The sequence below is a fragment of the Hemitrygon akajei genome, unplaced genomic scaffold (genome assembly GCF_048418815.1).
Source record: "Hemitrygon akajei unplaced genomic scaffold, sHemAka1.3 Scf000052, whole genome shotgun sequence".
NCBI lineage: Eukaryota > Metazoa > Chordata > Chondrichthyes > Myliobatiformes > Dasyatidae > Hemitrygon > Hemitrygon akajei.
Genome location: NW_027331938.1, coordinates 6,317,907 through 6,338,753, shown reverse-complemented (window position 1 = coordinate 6,338,753; position 20,847 = coordinate 6,317,907). Strand labels below are relative to the sequence as shown.

General features: G+C 45.5%; 1 protein-coding gene across 1 annotated transcript in view; it reads left to right on the top strand.

Annotated features, from left to right (window-relative positions):
* Positions 1-2,482: 2,482 nt before the first annotated feature.
* Positions 2,483-20,847, top strand: part of LOC140721213 (cell adhesion molecule CEACAM1-like) — a 28,439-nt gene continuing 10,074 nt past the window's right edge. The window contains exons 1-9 of the mRNA XM_073036071.1: positions 2,483-2,486; positions 5,445-5,720; positions 7,061-7,321; positions 9,452-9,727; positions 10,403-10,514; positions 10,912-10,976; positions 11,376-11,440; positions 13,086-13,127; positions 14,239-14,336. Coding sequence (XP_072892172.1) covers positions 2,483-2,486; positions 5,445-5,720; positions 7,061-7,321; positions 9,452-9,727; positions 10,403-10,514; positions 10,912-10,976; positions 11,376-11,440; positions 13,086-13,127; positions 14,239-14,336 — 1,199 coding nt within the window. The remainder of the gene's footprint in view (positions 2,487-5,444; positions 5,721-7,060; positions 7,322-9,451; positions 9,728-10,402; positions 10,515-10,911; positions 10,977-11,375; positions 11,441-13,085; positions 13,128-14,238; positions 14,337-20,847) is intronic.

Genomic DNA, 20,847 nt, shown 5'->3' with positions numbered 1-20,847 from the left:
TTTCCTGCACCGTTCTAAAATCTGACTGCTTATCTGCTCTTCGGTGTCCCGAGGGTTATTTTGGGGCCTATAGACTACTCCCAGCACAGGATTGACCTCCTTCCTATTTCTGACTTCGACCCAGACTGACTCCGTGGACACTCCTTCTGCAGCGTCCTCCCTTTCTATAACCGTGATGCTATCTCCAACCAGCAATGCCACTCCCCCACCCTTTTCTACCTCCCATCCTATTCCTTTTAAAACACCTGAAACCCGGGACCTGCATCATCCAATCCTGCCCTTCCTCCAAGCAAGTTTCAGTAACGGCCACTACATCGTAGTTCCATGTACTAATCCATGCTCTAAGTTCAACTTCCTTGTTCCTAATACTCCTAGCATTAACATAGACCTTCAACCCCTTTAACTGGCTACAGTTATGATCTGTCCTCTGCCTGTCCTTCCTCATTAACTCAGAACACTTAGCATCATGCCATTGTCCTTCTACTTTAATCCGTGCACTCCTTCTGCTGTTTTCTTATTCTGTTGTGTCCTTGTTCCGTTGTACCGTTGTGGTCATTCGGTTATGACCCCTCCGTTCTCGGCCAGACCCTTCTTCTGTGGTGGACTCGTCACTCTGGCATGAGTGGACACACACACAAGCCCCCATCAGCCCTGCCGTCACACTGTGAGCTTTGTGACCGATCTCCTGATTCCTGGTCCTCTTAGCCCTCACCTTCCTATGGGTGGACAACACTCTTTCAGTGTCCACTGGTGTGTCTGAGGGGTGTCTCCCCAGACTTTTTATATCCCCATGGACAGGGTATCAGCCATCCATCAACTCCACATGTCGATGTCCATCAAACTAGGCCACTCCTGCTGTCTCCTCAGGAATGTTAACGAGCAACGTAACGTCCTTGCAGCGGAAGATAAATAAATCAGTGAAGAGCCAAAATACATAAATCCACTGTCTCTCTCTCTCTTATCTGTAGCAGATGTCTCTACCTCTGTTCTTCATCTCTCTCTCTCATTAGCAGCATAGTTCCCAAGGGGGGTGGGGGGGTTTATCTCTGGACCCCATTTCCATCAGGTCTGTTCAGCACACATAACACCCTCATCCTTCCAGGAATTTTCACCAGTAAAGCACACTACAGAGTCTAATATAATACAGAAGTTGTCATTAACTACAAGAGTAACACAGACATACTTCCAACTTAACACCTGGATAAACAATCAGCAATTACATTGTCAGTTCCCTTCACATGTTGTATTTTAATATCGAATTCTTGTAACGACAGACTCCAACTTAATAACCGCCTATTTTTATTCTTCACGCGAGCCAAAAATACCAAGGGGTTATGATCATTGTAAACTCTCAATGGTCTCGGTGCCGAACAAATGTAGACCTCAAAATGCTGTAACGCCAGGATAAGGGCCAGTAATTCTTTTCTAGAGTGGAGTATTTTCTCAAGTGCACATTGAACTTATTAGAAAAATACGCTACTGGGTGTTCAAGTTCATCCCCACAGGGCGGTAACACGATACGTTTTTCAACTTCCCAAAGGCTTCCTGGCAAGGATTGCTCCTCACAAACTTTTCATCCTTCTGCAACCTCCGCAGGCAACGCCGCATATGCTCGTTGAGCCTTCCCTTTAAGTACACTTTGTAACTGCACCACCCACTTATCACTAGGCCACTTCTAGTTCGCGGCCACTTTTTCAAAATGCAAGAAGTACCGATCCATGTCCGTCTCCTCGAACGGAGGTACCAACCTAATCTCCTGACTAACATTAAACATTTCCCCACGGTCTGCCCCGGTATCCACACGTGCCCATTTCTCCCTCTCGAACTGACGCTGTTGTTCTGCCTCCTCCACCTCCAACTTAATTCTCTCCAAACGCATCTCTTCTAGACGTAACTGGACCTCCCCTTTCCTTCCAGGAAAGTGTTCTAACATCTCCGGCTTGAATATCTTCCTCGCGACATAATGTTCAGCTATCTTACGTTGTATCTCAGCCTTCGTCATCCCTTTCTTAACCTCCTTGAGTTCCAAGGTCCCCACCATATCCCACAATTCAGAATTTCTAGCCTTCTGTAAACCCACAGGGTCCGGCCTTAATAGAAATTCGTCAACATCCATTTCTGCTGTTTGCCTCTCTGGTATTTCACAAAACCAGATTAGATTAGATTAGATTAGATTAATGGAAGTCTACCACGATTCACTGCCACCCCCCTCAATTTCTCTGTTCTTCATCTCTCTCTCTCTCATTAGCAGCATAGTTACCAAGGGGAAGTTATCTCTGGACCCCATTTCCATCAGGTCTGGTCAGCACTCATTACAAAGGTGCTTGGAAGTAGGTACAGAGGAGATGTCAGGGGTAAGTTTTTTACTCAGAGAGTGGTGAGTGCGTGGAATGTGCTGCCGGCGCCGGTGGTGGGGGCCGATACGACAAGGCTTTTAAGAGACTCCTGGATAGGTAGATGGAGCTTAGTAAAATAGAGGATCATGGGTAACCAGTGGTGCTTTCAAGGATCAGGCCATGTCCGGCACAGCTCCGTGGACCGAAGTGCCTGTATTGTGCTGCAGGTGTTCTGTGTTTCCATCTGGTAAGGTAGAGCCCGGTGCTGATTAAGGTATCCAGATCCGTCTCATTATCCAGTGTTGGGTTTGCAATTCATGCTTTTAAGATGAACCCCAGTTTGCATTTGTTCGGCTGTGTGAGATAACAATTTTCATTGGCTCCATTACATTGACACTGACACTGAACTTTGCATCATTTCAGTAACGATAGATTATCTGGAGGATATTACAAACTGTTGTCAGTAGTTCTCCTCTGTGCTTACCAGTGATTATGCGTCACCTTTCTCATTGCCAAGTGACCCTTTCCTGAAGTCAATTCATTCCTACTTCTTCCTTCACCAGATCCATTTATTTGCCAGTTGTATCGGTTATTTTTTGGAAATGTGAACTTTTGAAACACCATTAAATTATATATTAAAACAACAAGGAACACAGCAAACTACTTCCTCCAATTATTTATCCAAGTCTCTCTTAAACGTAGCAACTGTGTCCTCCTCGACCACTTCCTCAGCCAGCTCATTACGGATACGTATCACTTTTATATCTTTCCCTCTTAGCATGTCTCTCTTTCCCCTAAACCCGGATGCATTTTTATGTGAAAACATTTGAAGGCCGTACGGAAGCCCATGTAGACAAACTCCACTGTCCTACCAGCATCTACTCCCCATTTGCCTACTGGAGAAAACAATCCAAAGGATTAATTAGATATAGACACATTGAAACACAGAAAATATACAGCACAGGGCAGGCCATTCGGCCCACAAATCTGTGCCGAAACTTAGAGCTACTTCGGATTACACATCGCCCTATATTTTTCTAAGCTGTATCCAGGAGTCTCTTAAAAGACCCTATCGGTCTCCGCCTTCACCAATGCCGCCGGCAGCACATTCCTCACACTCACCATTCTCTGCGCAAAGACATACCCCTGGCATCTGTTCTGTACCTACTGCCAAACACGTTAAAACTATGTTCTCTCGTGCTGGCCATTTCAGCCCTTGGAAAAAGCCTCTGACGATCAACGCGATCAATGCCTCTCATCATCTGTCAGGTCACCTCCCATCCTCCGTCTCTCCAAGAAGGAAAGGTCGAGTGCACGCAAACTTTTCGCTTAAGGCCTGCTCCCCAATCCAGGCAACATCCTTGTAAGTCACCTCTACGCCCTTTCTATGGTGTCTACATTCTTCCGGTAGTGAAGCAACAAGAATTCAGCACTGTTCTCCAAGTGGGGTTCTGACCAGGGTCCTTTCTAGATGCAGCATTACATTCAGCTCCTAATCTCAATCCGACGGTTGATGAAGGCCAATGCACCGTACGCCTTCTTAACCACAGAGTCAACCTGCGTAGCAACTTTGAGTGTTCTATGGACTCGGACCCCATCTGATCACCCGTACTGCCAAGGGTCTTGCCATTCATACTATATTCTGCCATCACCTACCAAAATGGACAAACACACACTTATCTGAGTTGAAATCCATCTGCCACATCTCAGCCCAGCTCTACATCCTATCGATGTTCTGCTGTAAACTTTCACAGCCCTCCACACTATCCACAACATCCCAACCTTTCTGTCATCAACAAATTTACTAATCCATCCCTCTACTTCTTAATCCAGGTGATTTATAAAAATCACAAAGAGCAGGGGTCCTAGAACACATCACTAAGGCATACCTCTGGTCACCGGCCTCTATGCAGAATATGACCCGTCTAGAAACACTTTTTGCCTTCTGTTGGCAAGCCAGATCTGTATCCACAAAGCAATGTCCCCTTGGATCCCATGCCTTCTTACTTTGTCAATAACCCTTACATGGGGTACCTTATCAAATGCCTTGCTGAAATCCATATACTCTACACCTGCGGCTCTACCTTCATCAGTGTGTTTCATCACATCCTCAGAAAATTCAATCAATTTCATAAGGCACGACCTGCCTTTGACCTGCCATGCTGACTATTGGTAATCCGATTATGCCTCTCGAAATGTTCATAAATCCTGCCTCTCAGGATCTTCCGCATCAACTTACCAACCGCTGAAGTAAGACTCGGTGGGCTATAATTTCCTGGGCTACCTCTACTCCCTTTCTTGAATATGACCGCACATCCGCAATCCCACAATCCTCCGGAAACCTCTCCTGTCCTCATTGACGATGTATACGTCATCGCCAGAGGCTCAACAATCCCTTCCTTCGCCTCCCACTTGATTTCTAAAATCTTCAGCACATTCTCTTCCTTAGTATCTATATGCTCAGGCTATTCAGTCCGCTGCAAGTAATCCCTACAATCGCCAAGATCTTTAACCGTAGTGTATACGGAAGCAAACTTTCCATTAAGTACCTCTGCCATCTCTTCCGGTCCCATACACACTTTTCCACTGTCTCACTTGATTGGTCCTATTCTCTCACTTCTTATCCTCTTGCTCTTCAAAAACTTGTAGAATGCCTTGGGGTTTTCCTTAATCCTGTCTGGCAAGGCCTTCTCATGGCCCATTGTGGCGCTCCTAATTTCATTCTTAAGCTCCTTCCTGCTTACCTTACAGGTTCTAGATCTCTATAATTGCCCTGTTTTTGAACTTTTCATAAGGTCTTTTTTTCCTTCTTGGCTCTATTTACAACGGCCTTTGTACACCACGGTTCCTGTACCGTGTATGCTTGTACTTCCCACTGGTCGCGATGAATGGAACACAGTTCGCCAACCTCCAACCCTAGAAATTTTCCCCCGAACCCTGTAACGTCCATCTCAAAACCTCATGTCTATCAAATTGAATAACTTCTTAATGTCTACTTATTATGGAATAATAAATGTTTGATTTCATTTCCAGATTCGTAACGGAATTCATAAACCAGCAGATTCTGTTCTTGTGTTGTGCACTAACCAATCCCCTATGTTTCGACAGAACCTGTTTCCAATGTCATTGTTACATCTAATACTACCAGACTGATTGAGTACAGTGACACCGTCAGACTAACCTGCTCCGCAACAGGCACGGATGTCTCTTACCTGTGGCTTGAGGAGAATAGCAGGGTAATTCCTGGCGGCAGGATTGTTCTGAATGAAGATAACAGCACACTCACTGTTTCTGGAGTGCTACGGACAGACGGAAGTTTCACCTGTAGAGCAAGCAACATGATTAACGAAATCACAAGCTCTCCGTTTTCTCTTCATGTCAACTGTGAGTGTCCCGAGTCTCCGGTAGTTACATATAATATCACAGTTCCTGCGAGATACGGGGTTCCGGGAGTGTGTGAATACATTAGTGATCGTTGCCTGAGGCATTGACCACTACCGACTAACACTGGGACAACTGAACGGTTAATTAGGAGACAGATCCAGGTCCATCTCGGACGCTGGGGAATTAAAATTAAGATTTTAAATTTCCAATCCGAGTCACATTACGGCGGCGGTTAAACTACCACTATGTCGGTTCACTTCTGTAGTTCAGGTGAAAGAAAGGTGCGGGATAGCCGGGTCTGTCCGGCATGGGTCTTCACACAAAACAATCCATTTTGAACAATTCCAATGCCCACAGTTCAAAGGCAATTGTGATGTTCATTAAATCTGGATTTGACTCTGCTGAGCTCTGAGTTTCACTTCAGTTCTATTCATTCATATCCAAATTATCTCTTCAAAGCTCTTATTCTGGTTTGATACTTTTTCAACTCAATGAAAACTGATCTCAACTTGGTACAGTGAAGACAAATGGACCATTGGATCTCCGGCGCTGTGTAAGGCCTTTTAGGGACTTTGATAACAATTCCGTTCACCGGAAGGGACAGGGGAAGTTCAGAGTGTAAAACGCTCACAGTCCTTATCAGCCCCACAACCCTTCTGGCAAATGTCCATAGCTACGACGAGGTGGGGATATCTTCCTTCAGTGCGCATGTGGAAGCGGGAAGCTACAGCTGTTAGATCTGGATGAAAATCACAATCTGCAGTGGTGTTACTGCCACCGGTCCTCACTGATAGAGACTAAACCTAGAATATTGGAACTGAAAACGGGTCCTACCATAACACGCTGTAAACTGGAGTGTCCCTATAATTGCACACGTGGTCAGTGACTTGACAGTATAGTGTGGGCCCACATGACATTCGGCCCGAACCCTGATTACATGAGTTATTCAATCTGCACTCCTAGTTGCCTTACCTATCCCCGCAGAGAGACGCTGGGTATTTCGTTTGGAAAGGTTTCCTGAACTCTTTACCACAATACACACACATAGGGAAGTTGTACAAATCGATACACTTATGACTGGCGTGCATTGTATTCAGGTTGGAGGAGGAGACGGGTTTTGCGATATGAGGTAACTGTGCAATTCATAGTTTCATAAGACGTGGATAATCTGACACAGTGTTCCGACTCTCCTCTTTCCCGCGCGTGGCTTCCAGACGGATGCATTCGCCGGTGTGTAGGAGCGCTTTCTCTGGTAGTGGGCTGTTCTTCCTCTTCCGCTGAGGAACTCTGTTGCATTTCCTGTGTAATTTGTTGCAATCTCTTTTGTCCGTTTGTTTTAGACGGACCGGATCGTCCATATATCATCATTCAACCGGACTCTTCTTTTCACGTTGCCGGAAGCTCCCTCAGGTTAACATGTTTCACAGAGTCCCGCCCAGATGCTGAATTGAATTGGAAACTGAATGGTGCCTCCCTACAAAGTGGACAGGAGGTCATCCTCGACAGCATCTCTGTGAGATACACGGGAAAGTATACTTGTGAGGCCTCTAACAGGGTTACAAAAAGGATCAATGCCTCAACCACGGAAATCATTGTGTTCGGTAAGTAGTCCGTTCTTCCCTTTGTTGAGGTCCTATAATTAATAGTGTTGGTGCAGACTGGCCCGTGTAATCCAACTAAATGCCTGAACCCGATTAGAATACTGACTAACAATGTCAATCCACAACGTTGCATATTGATGAATAAGAGTATTGATGAAGATGAAAATTGGAATTGTTCTGGCTTGCTGATTAAATTACAAATGTTTACTTGCTGCAGTTAAGACCAGAAGGACGTAAGCATTGGAAGGAGATTTAGACCATGTAGCCAATGGAGTCCGCTCCGCCATTTCATCATGGCTGATCCAATATTCCTCTCAGTCCCAATCACAGCCGTTTCCGCATATTCCTCACGTCCTGACCAATCGAAAATCTATCATCCTCGGCTTTAAACTTACATAACGATACGCCCTCTACAGCTGCCTGTGGAACATAATTCGCAGATTCATCACGCTCTGTCGAAATAGATTCACTTTCGCCTTGGTTTCTGAAAGGATACCACTCTATGCACAGGTTGTGCCTTCTGGGATTAGACTCTCCCGCCATGAGAATCATCTTTTCCACATCCACTCCAACAAGGCCTTTCACAGTTCGATAGGTTTCCATGAGGTCTCCCCACATTCTTCTGAACCCCAGTGGGTAGAGGCCCAGAGCCATCAAACCCTCTTCTCCCGTAAAGCCGTTCTATCCTGGGATCATTTTTGCGAACTTCCTTGGAAACCCCTTCAGTTTAATCACATTCTCTCTCAACGACAAGGGTCCTAAAATGCATCACAATACTCCAAGTGAGGCCTCACCAGTGCTTTATCAAGTTTCAGCATTACATCCTTCCTTTTATATTCTAGTACCCTTGCAGTGAATGCTGACATTGCATGAACCCTGATACCTGAAACATCCAACATATCATCAGTGTGTCCCACGGTGAGGGCTGATGCAGTTTGTCCGCCAGTTCCTTGTTCCCCAGTACTACCTCTCCACTATCGTTTTTGAACGGCCCGATATCCACTCTTGCTTCTCGTTTCACACTTGATGTACGTTGAGATACTTTGCCGATCTTCATTAATATTATTGGCTGGAGTGCGTTCGCATTCACCTCTACCTTCAAAACGACTTTTTAGTTGCCATTTGTTATTTTATCCAACCTCCCAATCATCTGACTTCCCATTAATGATTGTTCCATTATATTCCCTTTTTTTGACCTTCATGTTGGCTTTGACTTCTCTTCTTCGCCACGGTTATGTCAGCTCTCCTTTAGAACATTTCTTCCTCCTCTGCCGTCATCCCCCGCCAGTGTTATTTTTCAATTAAATCTGGCCAACCCGTCTCCTGTGCTTCCCTAACTCCTTTTAACCCACTGTAACACTGGGTCATCTGACTCTTCAGCTTCTCCTTCTCACATTTCAGGATGAAGTCGATCATATTATGATCACTCAACCCAACATTCTTTTTCCCATAAGTTCTCTGATCAATTTCGGCTCGTTGCACAACAGCCAATCCGGAGGAGCCGACGTCTTGCCGAAATCTGGCTCCGCCAGATCTCCACGGATCCTTCTGTCCATCTGGTTCCCTTCCAAATGCAACTCCACTTAGGAACCAATCGTGCAGCAACAAGAAGCCTTCCTACAGGAATGTTTATCCCTCCCCAGTTCAGGAGCAAACCCGTCCCTTCTCTACAGGTCACAACTTCCCGGGAGGAACCCATGATCATAATTCCTATGCCCTCCCTCCTCCGCCAACTCCTTAGCCACATATTAAATAAAAAGTCACTCTACTTTTGGCTTCAACAGCAGGGGGCACGGGTTTTTTTATTTCACATGGTCCACGGGACAATTAAACTGTAGCCAAGTGCAATTCTGTTTTAGTCTGCTTTGATGGATAATGTATATTCTCACTGCGGGAAAGTCCAAGCATTGAGGACCATCTGAAACGGGAATAGGTTGCTCACCGTCCCCTTGGGTAACAGCAGTAAAACTTTAAACTCAGTGCCGGCGTTTAGTTCAAGCTGGATATCGAACCACATAGGGATAAGAACTGGGAATGCCGACGATATTGAGTTGGCAGCATCCAAATATTATGTTCGTGATGTAGATAAAACCCCGTGTAAATCTATTTGCATTTACATTGTATTTACAGAGACAGTGACTGGGGTTACTGTGGTGGTCAGTGATCCCACCCCCCTGGAAGACCCCGATACCATCTCACTCAGCTGTCACGCGTCGGGCACTGTTCAGACACGGACATGGTTCAAGGATAACCAACCCATCCAGGAAAACGGCAGAATATTCACATCTCCCGACAAGGCGAAACTGACTATAATCAGAGCTAACAGAAACGACGCAGGGACGTACAAGTGCATCGCCAGCAACTCATTCAGCAGTGGCGCTGGAGAGACCAACGTGCAAGTTTACTGTAAGTACACAGTTAGTCAACCGCGTTCATTTGTATCAGATATTACACTTACCAACATTTGCTCTCATCTTTTCAATGAAGAGAGAAGGTCATAATATCCCGGATCCACCAGGATTTTACTCTAATCAACACTTTTTAAAAATTTTATAAATGGATCAGAGAAGTTCAGAATTGTACCGGAGCGTCCAGTTGTGTCCAATATTGTGTCAAACCTGACATTAGCTTGCTTTGCTCTGTCAGTCCGCTGTGGTATATATGCATGGCACAACGGGAACAATCTCCTGTAGACAGGGCAGGAACTCACCCTTGTGTCAGTGAGCTCGGTTGACGTTGGGAGTTATATATGTCGGATTAATAACGGCGTAACCAACTGGACCAGTTATCTTAAAGGGTGTAATTAGCGCACAAGGTGAGTGAATGTGTCTCTCATTCGTTCATGTAAACCCGATGATCAAAGATCCAAACCATTTCCTTCTCACGCTCTCCTCACGCCCTACCTTCACTCCTCCTTCTAAATGGCCTACCAGAATAAAATAATAATTGTTTTAAATTGATTCAATATCGAGACCAGCGACCAGAAGTTTCCGGAGCCTGGATAAATTGTCATTTCTTAATATAGATGAGTTTTCGCCATGTAAAATATATGCTTGTTTTCTGTGTCATCACCAAAAACAGATGAAAACTGCACCTTCCGGGCTGGCGCGATCGTGGGCATTATATTTGGTTTACTTATCATGGGCCTGGTTGGAGGATTCAGTGGATGGCTGTTCGCAAGAAAAGCTGGCGGGTAAACGCATATCTCTACGAATTCCGTTCCTACCTTTAATGATTGAATGTGAATTGCGGCAGAAACGACCTTAGCTGGGATCAGGGTCTATCTGTGGACAGAATCAGCATTCCGCCTTCACGGCGAAGTTGTCTGTCCGAAATTTGTCTGAAAGAGGTTTGCGTTCAGCAATATGTGTGTGAACAGCATTATCTGTCAAAAAGGCCAAAGCATTTTTGTCTACTTATCCCATCTGTCGATGCTATCGAGCTGGACTGGTACAGGGCATCCGATAAACAAAACGTTATTAAGGGATATCCGGAGAGACTCGAATGGAATTATAGGGGCCATTCTCATTCGGTGCATCAGCGCAGGAAAATAAATTCCTGACGAATTATTTTCTTGTCCTTTGTTTCAGTTTATTCAGCATCAAATATCCACCGAAATCTAAATATGGCACGAGCAGGAATCCCGGAAGGAAAAGTGAGTGAACTCCGTTTCAACTGTTCTAATACTGAGTCCAGGGGAATCTTAACATTTGATTTTAATTTGGGAGCTCATAGTCCACTGAAGCTGGAGGTGGTCATCCGAGTGAATGGTCACGGATGATGCGACTTTTGCTGTTGAGTTTTCCAATTATTTTAGCTGAAAACTTCTGCTGAAGATTACAATATCAGCGAAGTAATGGGATGGTAGTTCATGCAACTTAAATTCTCTTCATATTGATCAATATCGGCCCTCAATTCCTGGTTCCGGCGATTGGTGGGAAGGGAGCTCATGCTATCAATGGCTTTTTCTTCTGGACCGGTTTGACGTCTGCTGTGTTCAACAAAGCCTCCTGACGCTCTGCACCCTTGTGCCATATCTATTTTGTTTCCTCAGGCACCTTCGATACAAAGACTGTAAACTCATCGGAATATTATGAAAATGTCCAAATGGATGAACAGGTTGGATGTTTGCATTATGTCCGTGATCTCAGTCATTTCTCTGCAAAGAGAAGATAAGAACATCAGTAATGTGATGGGTAGCGTCCATCGGGCCCTGCGGCACAGACTGGGCATTTAACACGATCCTGGATGATCGATCCCGGATCTTATTTTCCGTTAATGGAGAAACAACACATTATATTCCGCAAAGTAGACCCAAACCTGATGGCATGAACATCGACCTGATCCCACCAATATTTCTGTTCACTTCTCTCTTCTTCTATTTTCCACTCCGGCCTCTTACCTCTTCTCCTCACCTGCCCATCAACTCCCTCCGGTGACCCTCCTTCTTCCCCTTCCCCTGTGGCACACTCGCCTCTGCAATCGGATCACTGTGGTTAAGAATGAGTATGGTGTATTGACCTTCATCAATCGTGGGATTGAATTCAGGAGCCGAGAGGTAATGTTGCAGCTATATAGGACCCTGGTCAGACTTCACTTGGAGTACTGTGCTCAGTTCCGGTCGCATCACTACAGAAAGGATGTGGAAGCCATAGAGATGGTGCAGAGGAGATTTGCAAGGTTGTTGCCTGGATTGGGGAGCATGCCTTATGAGAATAGTTCGAGTGAACTCGGCCTTTTCTCCTTGGAGCAGAGGAAGATGAGAGGTGACCTGATAGAGGCGTACAAGATGATGAGAGGCATTGATCGTGTGGATAGTCAGAGGCTTTTTCCCAGGGCTGAAATGCTTGCTACAAGAGGACACAGGTTTAAGGTGCTGAGGAGTAGGTACAGAGGAGCTGTCAGGGGTAAGTTTTTTTACTCAGAGAGTGGTGAGTGCGTGGAATGGGCTGCCGGCAACGGAGGTGGAGCCGTATACAATACGTCTTGTAAGAGGTTTTTGGATCGGTACATGGAGCTGAGTAAAATAGAGGGATATAGTTAAGCCTAGTAATTTCTAAGGTAGGGTTGTGTACGGTACAACTTTGTGGGCAGGAGGGCCTGTATTGTGCTGTAGGTTTTCTATGTTTCTACGTTTTACTTTTTCTTCAGCCTTTCCCCCTTTCCCACTCATCAGGCCTCACCTCCCAGCCCGTCCTCATTCCGCTGGCCTCCATTTTGTCCAGGCGTCTTCCTGCCTTCTTCCCAGCCCAGTAGAAGGGTCTCTGCACAAAACGTGAACGGATTAATGAATTCAATTAATGATGCCCGACACTCTGAGTCCCTGCGGCATTTTGTGTGTGAGCTTCCAGCAGCTGCAGAATTTCCCCAGAATTCCCCAGAATCCATAACTCCTGAGTGATGCAAAATCATATCTTACCCTTGCTGTAATATATTTCATGAAAGAGTCTTTTAAAATGTCCGATCAATGTGAGTAACACACACACACACACACACACACACACACACACACACACACACACACACACACACACACACACACACACACACACACACACACACACACACACACACACACACACACACACACACACACACCGAATCAGAAACACGCGGTGCAGCGAATGGTGAACGAGGCAATATTGTCCCAAGCACGAACTAATGTGATACATTGATACTCCCGGGGTTTATCGGCGGAGAGTCAGAATACAATTGCTGTGAACTTGTTTGAACGTCTCAAAAATAACACGTAATCTCTTTCTAGGGTGCAAGGAACAAAGCGCAGGATGGAGACTCCACTTACACGGTAAGGGAAACATTTGCGTCAATCCCTTTTGGAAGTAATTGTTTCCACTTCAGAACCTGAAGTGAGACTCCCGACAGCGAGAATGTCGAAGTTTCAGTAACGGGGGGAGGCAGAAATGGCGGAGGAACTCATTAAGTATCACGTGTTCGCCTTCACTGTTGAGGGCACCATCAGTATGACAGTGTCAGGACACGGAAGTGGTTGCAGCCACTATAATAAACAGAAAATGCTAGGCAATCTGGAAGGTGGATAAATAACCTGGGGTGAATGGATGAGATTGACTGCACGCCAGGGGTCTGAAATAGGCCGCTGAAGTGGTAGTAGAGGAATTAGTACTCATACCATCATGGAATTGTATTGGAGTATTGGAAATTTGCAAACATCACTTTGCTCCTCTTGAAGAAAGGGAAGTAAACGACAGGAGCTAATACGCCTGTTAGCTTGAGGCCTCTGTGTACTGCGGTTTTGAAGAATGAAAGGGTGACCTCATTGAAAGATGAACCATGGGAAGACCTACACTGACTGGGCGTGGAGCGATTCTCTGAACGTGAGAGAGGGGGTGCTGGTCTGGGACCAGAGGGCGGCGCTATAGAATGCATGGTATAGAATGGATGGTGTGAGTACTAATTCCTCTACTATGGAATGCAGAGAACCCTTCAGAAGAGAGCGATGAGGAGGAATATCTTTGGCCGAAGTGCGGTGTATCTCTGTAATTTGTTTGTCCCTTATGGCTCTGGGGACAAAGGCCCCGGGTTACGCGAAGCAACGTTGATAGTTTCAAGTATTGCAGAGTGAAAGCAGATGATTGGGGTTGGGAGGGAAAATCCATCCGTCATTATAGAATGGTGGAGGAGACCAATGGACCGAAGGGCCGAATTCTGCTCTTGTGTTTTATGCTCTTGTGAACTTATAGTGCCTCCTGCGATATTTAATAATCATAACTGTGTCTCTGATCCTCTCTTCATCATGGCCTGACTGTTCCGTGTTTCTCTCAGACACGAATTGTTAAGAATGCGCAGGTCCTTCTCAATGTTCTTCGAATTCTTCTCTGACACATAAATGCTTTCGGTAATAATTTTTACTAACCCTGCTGATTTCCTTGCGTTAACAGGGTCTTGTCCTGGAGTATCGATCTGTATACGGTGATCTGAACAGGTATGTGAACCGAATCTGGGGCTGCCGACGCATAATGTCACTTGTAAAGGAAAGGTATTCACTAATTTCAAGCCGATGGGCCGTGCAGGAATTACCCTACCGCTTAGCCCTCTATGGTTCTGAGCTCAATGTACCAATCTCAGAGTCTCTTGAAAGCCCCATTGTATCGACCTTCGCTCGCCACGCACCCATCACTCTCTGTGTGAAAAACGTACCCCTGGCATCTCCTTGTACCTACTTCCGAGCACAATAAACCTATGCCCATCGTGTTCGCCATTTCAGCCCTGGGGAAAAGCCTCTTGCTCTTGCACGATCAATGCCTCTCATTATCTCACACACATCTGTCAGGTCACCTCCCATCCTCCGTCGCTCCAAGGATAAAATGCAAATTTCACTGAACCTATTCCCGTAAGGCATGTTTTCCAATCCAGGCAACAGCCTTGTAAATCTCTTCTGTTAATCGGGTTTGTCATCGGTCGCTGAAAGGCCCGAAGTGATGACTCCGCGCTTTATGGCTGAATAATAAATGCAATAAAATGGAAAACGGTGCTGAAACCCTGAGTTGACTCCTGATTGCTGCGTGAATTGGCACAGTGAATGTTTATCAATCCGAGACATTGATTCAGCCCCCTTTTCCAATGTTCCTATACGCCGAAATGTGACGTCGCTTCTTATTTGCAGAATGCTGATTGATCCCATAGTTTGATCACTTCATGTGGTTGTTTCATCAGTCTCCCTCGTGTCGGTGTTTCACTGTAATCTCGTGAAGTGATTTTTGTTGAACTTGTATCTCCGCCACAAAACAACAGACTGAAGGCCATATATCAGTGATGATGGACTTGGTGTTGATTTTAAATTTGATCCAGGCACCCAGATCCAGTTGTTATCATTTAGATGGCTGAGTGAGGGGCAGAGAGGGTTAGCAGTACGGGGTGAGTTTCTCGGGCTCTGGGGGTAAGGGAGGTGGGCTGATTTTTGCAATATCATTGTGTGTTGATATACTACACAGCCAGCTTATTCTCTCCTCTGAGGCATATCTCAGCGAGAAATGGTCACCAGGAAAACAATTCCCAGAGGAATGTTTACATCAAAGTGTGGTGCGGATTGTTTGTATTTTAAGGGATGAGTCTGGGTGTTGTTGGCAAGGCAGGAATTTATCACCCCTCCCTTAACAAACCCCTCACTGAGCGGTTTGTGTTAGGGTCTCTCAAACATTCATTTCCATAAGATGTATTTTATATATTGTACATATATATCATATATCCATATTTGCCACAGATCTGACAGAAGGCTTCACCCAAACCAGGTTCAAACTTGCAATTTGTCCCGACAACAAATACGTACGACAAGTGAAAATATGATCTACACATGTGCTCGAGCCATGTCCCCCAAGGACATTGACTGTTCCATTGAGGGTGCAGACAGTTTCAGAGTTCTGGAAGGCGATAGAGGCCTGGGAGGGTTACAGAGACAGTGAGGAGAGTAGCAATCGATATGGATACAGAGAGAGAGTGTCTGTAGAGGACAGAAGGCCATAGAGAAACGGGGAAGGGTATAGTGCTTGAAGAGGGACAAAGAAACAGAGAAAGTCTGGGAAATGGAGGAGGCTCCAGATTGTAGATGCGGGGCAGGAGCGGGGTTAAGAGTCCGGGAGCTGTGTAGTGGTGCAGGTGGTATTGGGAGAAGGCTGTGGTTACAGAGAAACAGATGGGTTTTGCTGCCGGAGCACTCATAGAGTCGGATGGGCGTGGGGGCAAGATGTCTAAAGAGACAGTGAGGGTGTGCATAGAATGGTTCTGGTTTCAGAGAGGGAGTGGTGTAGAGGCTAGAATATCAGAGACAGGGAAAGTGCCCTTCATTTTGTACTGTTCTCTCTTTTTAAAACGTTCTGATGTTGTTTTATTTCCATTAACAGTCATGAATTATTAGGTCATTTATGTCCAATTATTGATGTTTCTCTCAGGGAGTTGGTATATAAACATGAAGACAGTCGTTCAGTCCACCCGGGACAGTACCTCTCCTCCACCATCAGATATCTGAATGACCTCTGGACCCATGAATACTGCCGCAACTTTTCTTCTCGTTTGATTTATTATTGAGGAATGCAGTGGAACAGAGAGATCTAGGAATAACAGTGCATAGTTCCCTGAAGGTGGAGTCTCATGTAGATAGGGTGGTGAAGAAGGCTTTTGGAACGCTGGCCTTTATAAATCAGAGCATTGAGTACAGAAGTTGGGATGTAATGTTAAAATTGTACAAGGCATTGGTAAGGCCAAATTTGGAATATTGTGTACAGTTCTGGTCACCGAATTATAGGAAAGATATCAATAAATTAGAGAGAGTGCAGAGACGATTTACTAGGATGTTACCTGGGTTTCAGCACTTAAGTTACAGAGAAAGGTTGAACAAGTTAGGTCTCTATTCATTGGAGCGTAGAAGGTTGAGGGGGGATTTGATCGAGGTATTTAAAATTTTGAGAGGGATAGATAAGAGTTGACGTGAATAGGCTGTTTCCATTGAGAGTAGGGGAGATTCAAACGAGAGGACATGATTTGAGAGTTAGGGGGCAAAAGTTTAAGGGAAACACGAGGGGGTATTTCTTTACTCAGAGAGTGATAGCTGTGTGGAATGAGCTTCCTGTAGAAGTAGTAGAGGCCAGTTCAGTTGTGTCATTTAAGGTAAAATTGGATAGGTATATGGACAGGAAAGGAGTAGAGGGGTATGGGCTGAGTGCGGGTAGGTGGGACTAGGTGAGATTAAGAGTTTGGCACGGACTAGGAGGGCCGGAATGGCCTGTTTCCGTGCTGTGATTGTTATATGGTTATATGGTTATTTTATGCTTCTTATCCTAGTTCATAGACACAGTTATCTATTGCTCTGATCTCCGCCTGAAAACAGCAGATTGAATGACATATGTCATGTAATGTATATGCATGTTTAATTCCCCCCCCCCACGTAAAAATGTCCTAAAAGGGTGAGGGTGTGATGAGTAAACCAAGCTAAAATGGTCCAGAGTTGACCCCCACCCCCCCCCCCCCATGAACTATGCTGCTAATGAGAGATGAGAGAGATATATGCGCAGATGAGGGAGAGAGAAACATGATTTAATATTATGTCTCCTTGACTGATAATTTACCTTTGCTGCAAGGACACTTTCTTTTCCTGCTTGTGAAATCCATGAAGAGACAGCAAGGGGGGACCGGGGCCTAATGGACGGTCGGTGCCCTGCAAGAGGAGATAAAAAGCAGGTCTGCGAAGACGTAGGCAGATACTCCAGGGAGGCACACCACAGGACACTGAAAGAGAGTTGTGCACCCACGTGAAGGTGGGGATTTGGAGGATCGATCAGAGGCTCACAGTGTGTGAAGGTGCGACCGGTAGGTCCACCCTTTGTGTGTCCACCCTTGCCTGGGTGACAGGTCTACCACTTAAGAACGGTCGTGCCTGGTATGATCACAGTTGGTCACCGCAACAGGAAGACAACGGGAAGATCCACGGCAACGGCATCACCTCTCGCGCGCTCTCTCTCTCTCTCTCTCTCTCTCTCTCTCTCTCTCTCTCTCTCTCTCTCTCTCTCTCTCTCTCTCTCTCTCTCTCTCTCTCTCTCCAACGTTACACCCGAACTACCTCGACCTAAATTGAACTGAACTGAACTCTTCACCATCCTAAGACTTTCCATTTACCCCTAGACTTTGAAAGAGCTTGGTTTTGATTACTATGTCTGCACTTCTGTATATATCATTGCTAACCTGTTTCATAGATTTGCATTTTTCAGTACTGTATTAGTTAGTTTACTAATAAACACTATTAGTTACAGTAATACCAGACTCCAAAGTGTATTCCATTTCTGCTCGTTCGGTAACCAGGTCACGGCGTACGTTACAAATCGGGGGCTCGTCCGGAACAAAATTGCATTAAGGACAAAAGTAGTGTTTAATCTCCTTGATCCACTTTCTTTTCTTGCTGATCTTCGTCTTCAGCTCTAGGTCATTTGTTAAGGTGGGGATGGAGTAGTTGGTAGTGGTGGGAGTGATGGTCCGGAGTTTCTCGTAGAATACTCCTGATAGGTTACTATTCTGCATTCTATAGTTTGTGCACAAATCGCCCATTATGTGCCGGTGGTGGGGGAAAGGAACTTGCATGTTGCAATTGCATTCGTTTGTTCTGTAGCAGGGTCTAACACTACACAGTCAGCTAATAATAGATAAGTCAGTGTGAAGAGCCTCACGCTCTCTCTCTCTCCCCCCCCCCCAACGTTACACCAGCAACTACGTCAACCTAAACTGAACGGAACTCTTCACCATCGTAAGACTATCCATTTACCCCTAGACTTTGAAACCGCTTGGTTTTGATTCCTATGTTTACACTTCTGTATATATCATTGCTAAACTGTTTCATATATTTGCATTTTATAGTACTGTGTTACTTAGTTCACTAATAAACACTATTAGTTACATAAATACCAGACTGCAACGTCTATTCCATTTCTGCTGGTTCGGTAATCCGGTCACGGTGTACCTGCACTACACAGGGTCTAACACTACACAGTCTGCTAATAATGGATAAGTCAGAAATACGAAACTGTGGTAATTACTCCCTCACAGTTCTGCAGCAGTTGTAATTGAACCTGAAATACGGTCAAATCAACCCATTTCCACCTCTATCGATCACTCCCCCCTACCCCCAAGATCACGGTGAACAAAATATACAAAGTTTTACACATCGATGTAAATAATAGCCTGTTTTTCCATCGGGGTTGGAGCTTGTACTAAGTATAATACTCACACCGCACACAGGACCCTCTCAACCCATTATCAAGCCTTGATTCAATTCCGTAGGAATATAATAAATATTAAACTATAGGCTACACAACCAATCTCCCTGCAAGTTTCCCATGCACGTTGATTCCACATGCACACGCACAGGCACACACACACACACACACACACACTCACACACACACACACACACACACACACACACACACACACACACACACATACACACACACACACACACTCTCACACACACACACACACACACACACACACACACACACACACACACACACACACACACACACACACACACACACACACACACACCGGGATGTTGGGATAGAACCCGTTCCTCGGGAATCCACTTCAATCAATAATCAGACAGTTCTTTGTACAAACGCCCAGTGCCCTGCAGGAACAAACGCACAATGCTGCAGGAATTTGGCAGTTCCAGCATCACCTATGGACGATGCAGGGCGATACTCTTCACCAGGACTAGAAATGAAGGGGACAATAAGCCAGAACAAGAAGAAGAGGTGAGGGGTCGTCGGGCAAACTGAAAGGTCCGTGATGGTGATATTAGCCGTGACCGCATTGTTGTTCAAACCCAGCTAGCGAGCAGTGCCTGGATCCAGTCCGTCCCCCGTGAAGCAGCAGCGTCACCAGAACTGAGGCCCTGCACGCAATCGCAGAGATCCCAGGAGCCAACGGGAGGATGGGGTGAAAAATTCAAAATGAAATTCAATCAGAATGAAAAAGTTTTACAAGTTAAAGCCTGCAATGCCTCGTTAATCTTTCATGAAGGGAGTGTGCAGCGGGAAAGACTGTCGGCTCTGTCTGGACTCCAGAAGATTATCTTGTGGGCAAAAGTGACGTTTCGTCTCCTTGTTCCTTATTTTCCTTGCTGACATTTGCCATCAGGGCGAGAACGGTCAGGATGGTGCTGGGGTAGTTGGTAGTGGTGGGAGTGCTGGTCCGGAGTTTCTCGTAGAATAATCCTGATAGTATACTATGCTGCATTCTGCAGACTATGCACACATCGGCCATTATGTGCCGGTGGTGGAGGAAGGGAACTTGCATGTTGCAATTGCATTCATTTGCTCTGCAGCAGGGTCTAAAACTACACAGTCTGCTTAAAATAGATATGTCAGAAATACGAAACTGTAGTAATTACCTTCTGGAGCAAACACGAGGAAATCTGCAGATGCTGGAAATTCAAACACCACACACAAAATACTGGTGGAATGCAACAGGCCAGGCAGCATCGAAAAGGAGAAGCACTGTCGACGTTTCGGTCCGAGACACTTCGTCAGGACTTCCTAATTACTTCCCAATAAGTTTTTTCAGCAGTTCCAATGAACCAGAAATACTCACAGAACAACCCAATTCTCCCTCCATCGATCACTACCCCCCCCCCCCTCCCACCCCACAGGCCAGTTCATGGTGAAAAACATACTGACTGTTTTGCAGGTCGATGTAAGTAATAGCTTGTTTCTCCATTCAGACTGTCGGCTGTATTACATAGAGTATTGACACCTCACTGGAGCCATTCTCAACACACTCCCAAGCATTGAATCAGTTCCACAGGGCTGCAGTAAACATTAAAACATAGGCCACACACCCATCACCCAGCAAGTTTCCTGCAACTCGGATTGTTTCCCATGTTTCCATCTATATATAGATGTACCGACTAGAGAGGATGCAATATTAGATCTCCTACTAGGAAACAAGTTAGGTCAGGTGACTGAAGTGTGTGCAGGGGAACACGTTGGTTCCAGGGATCATAA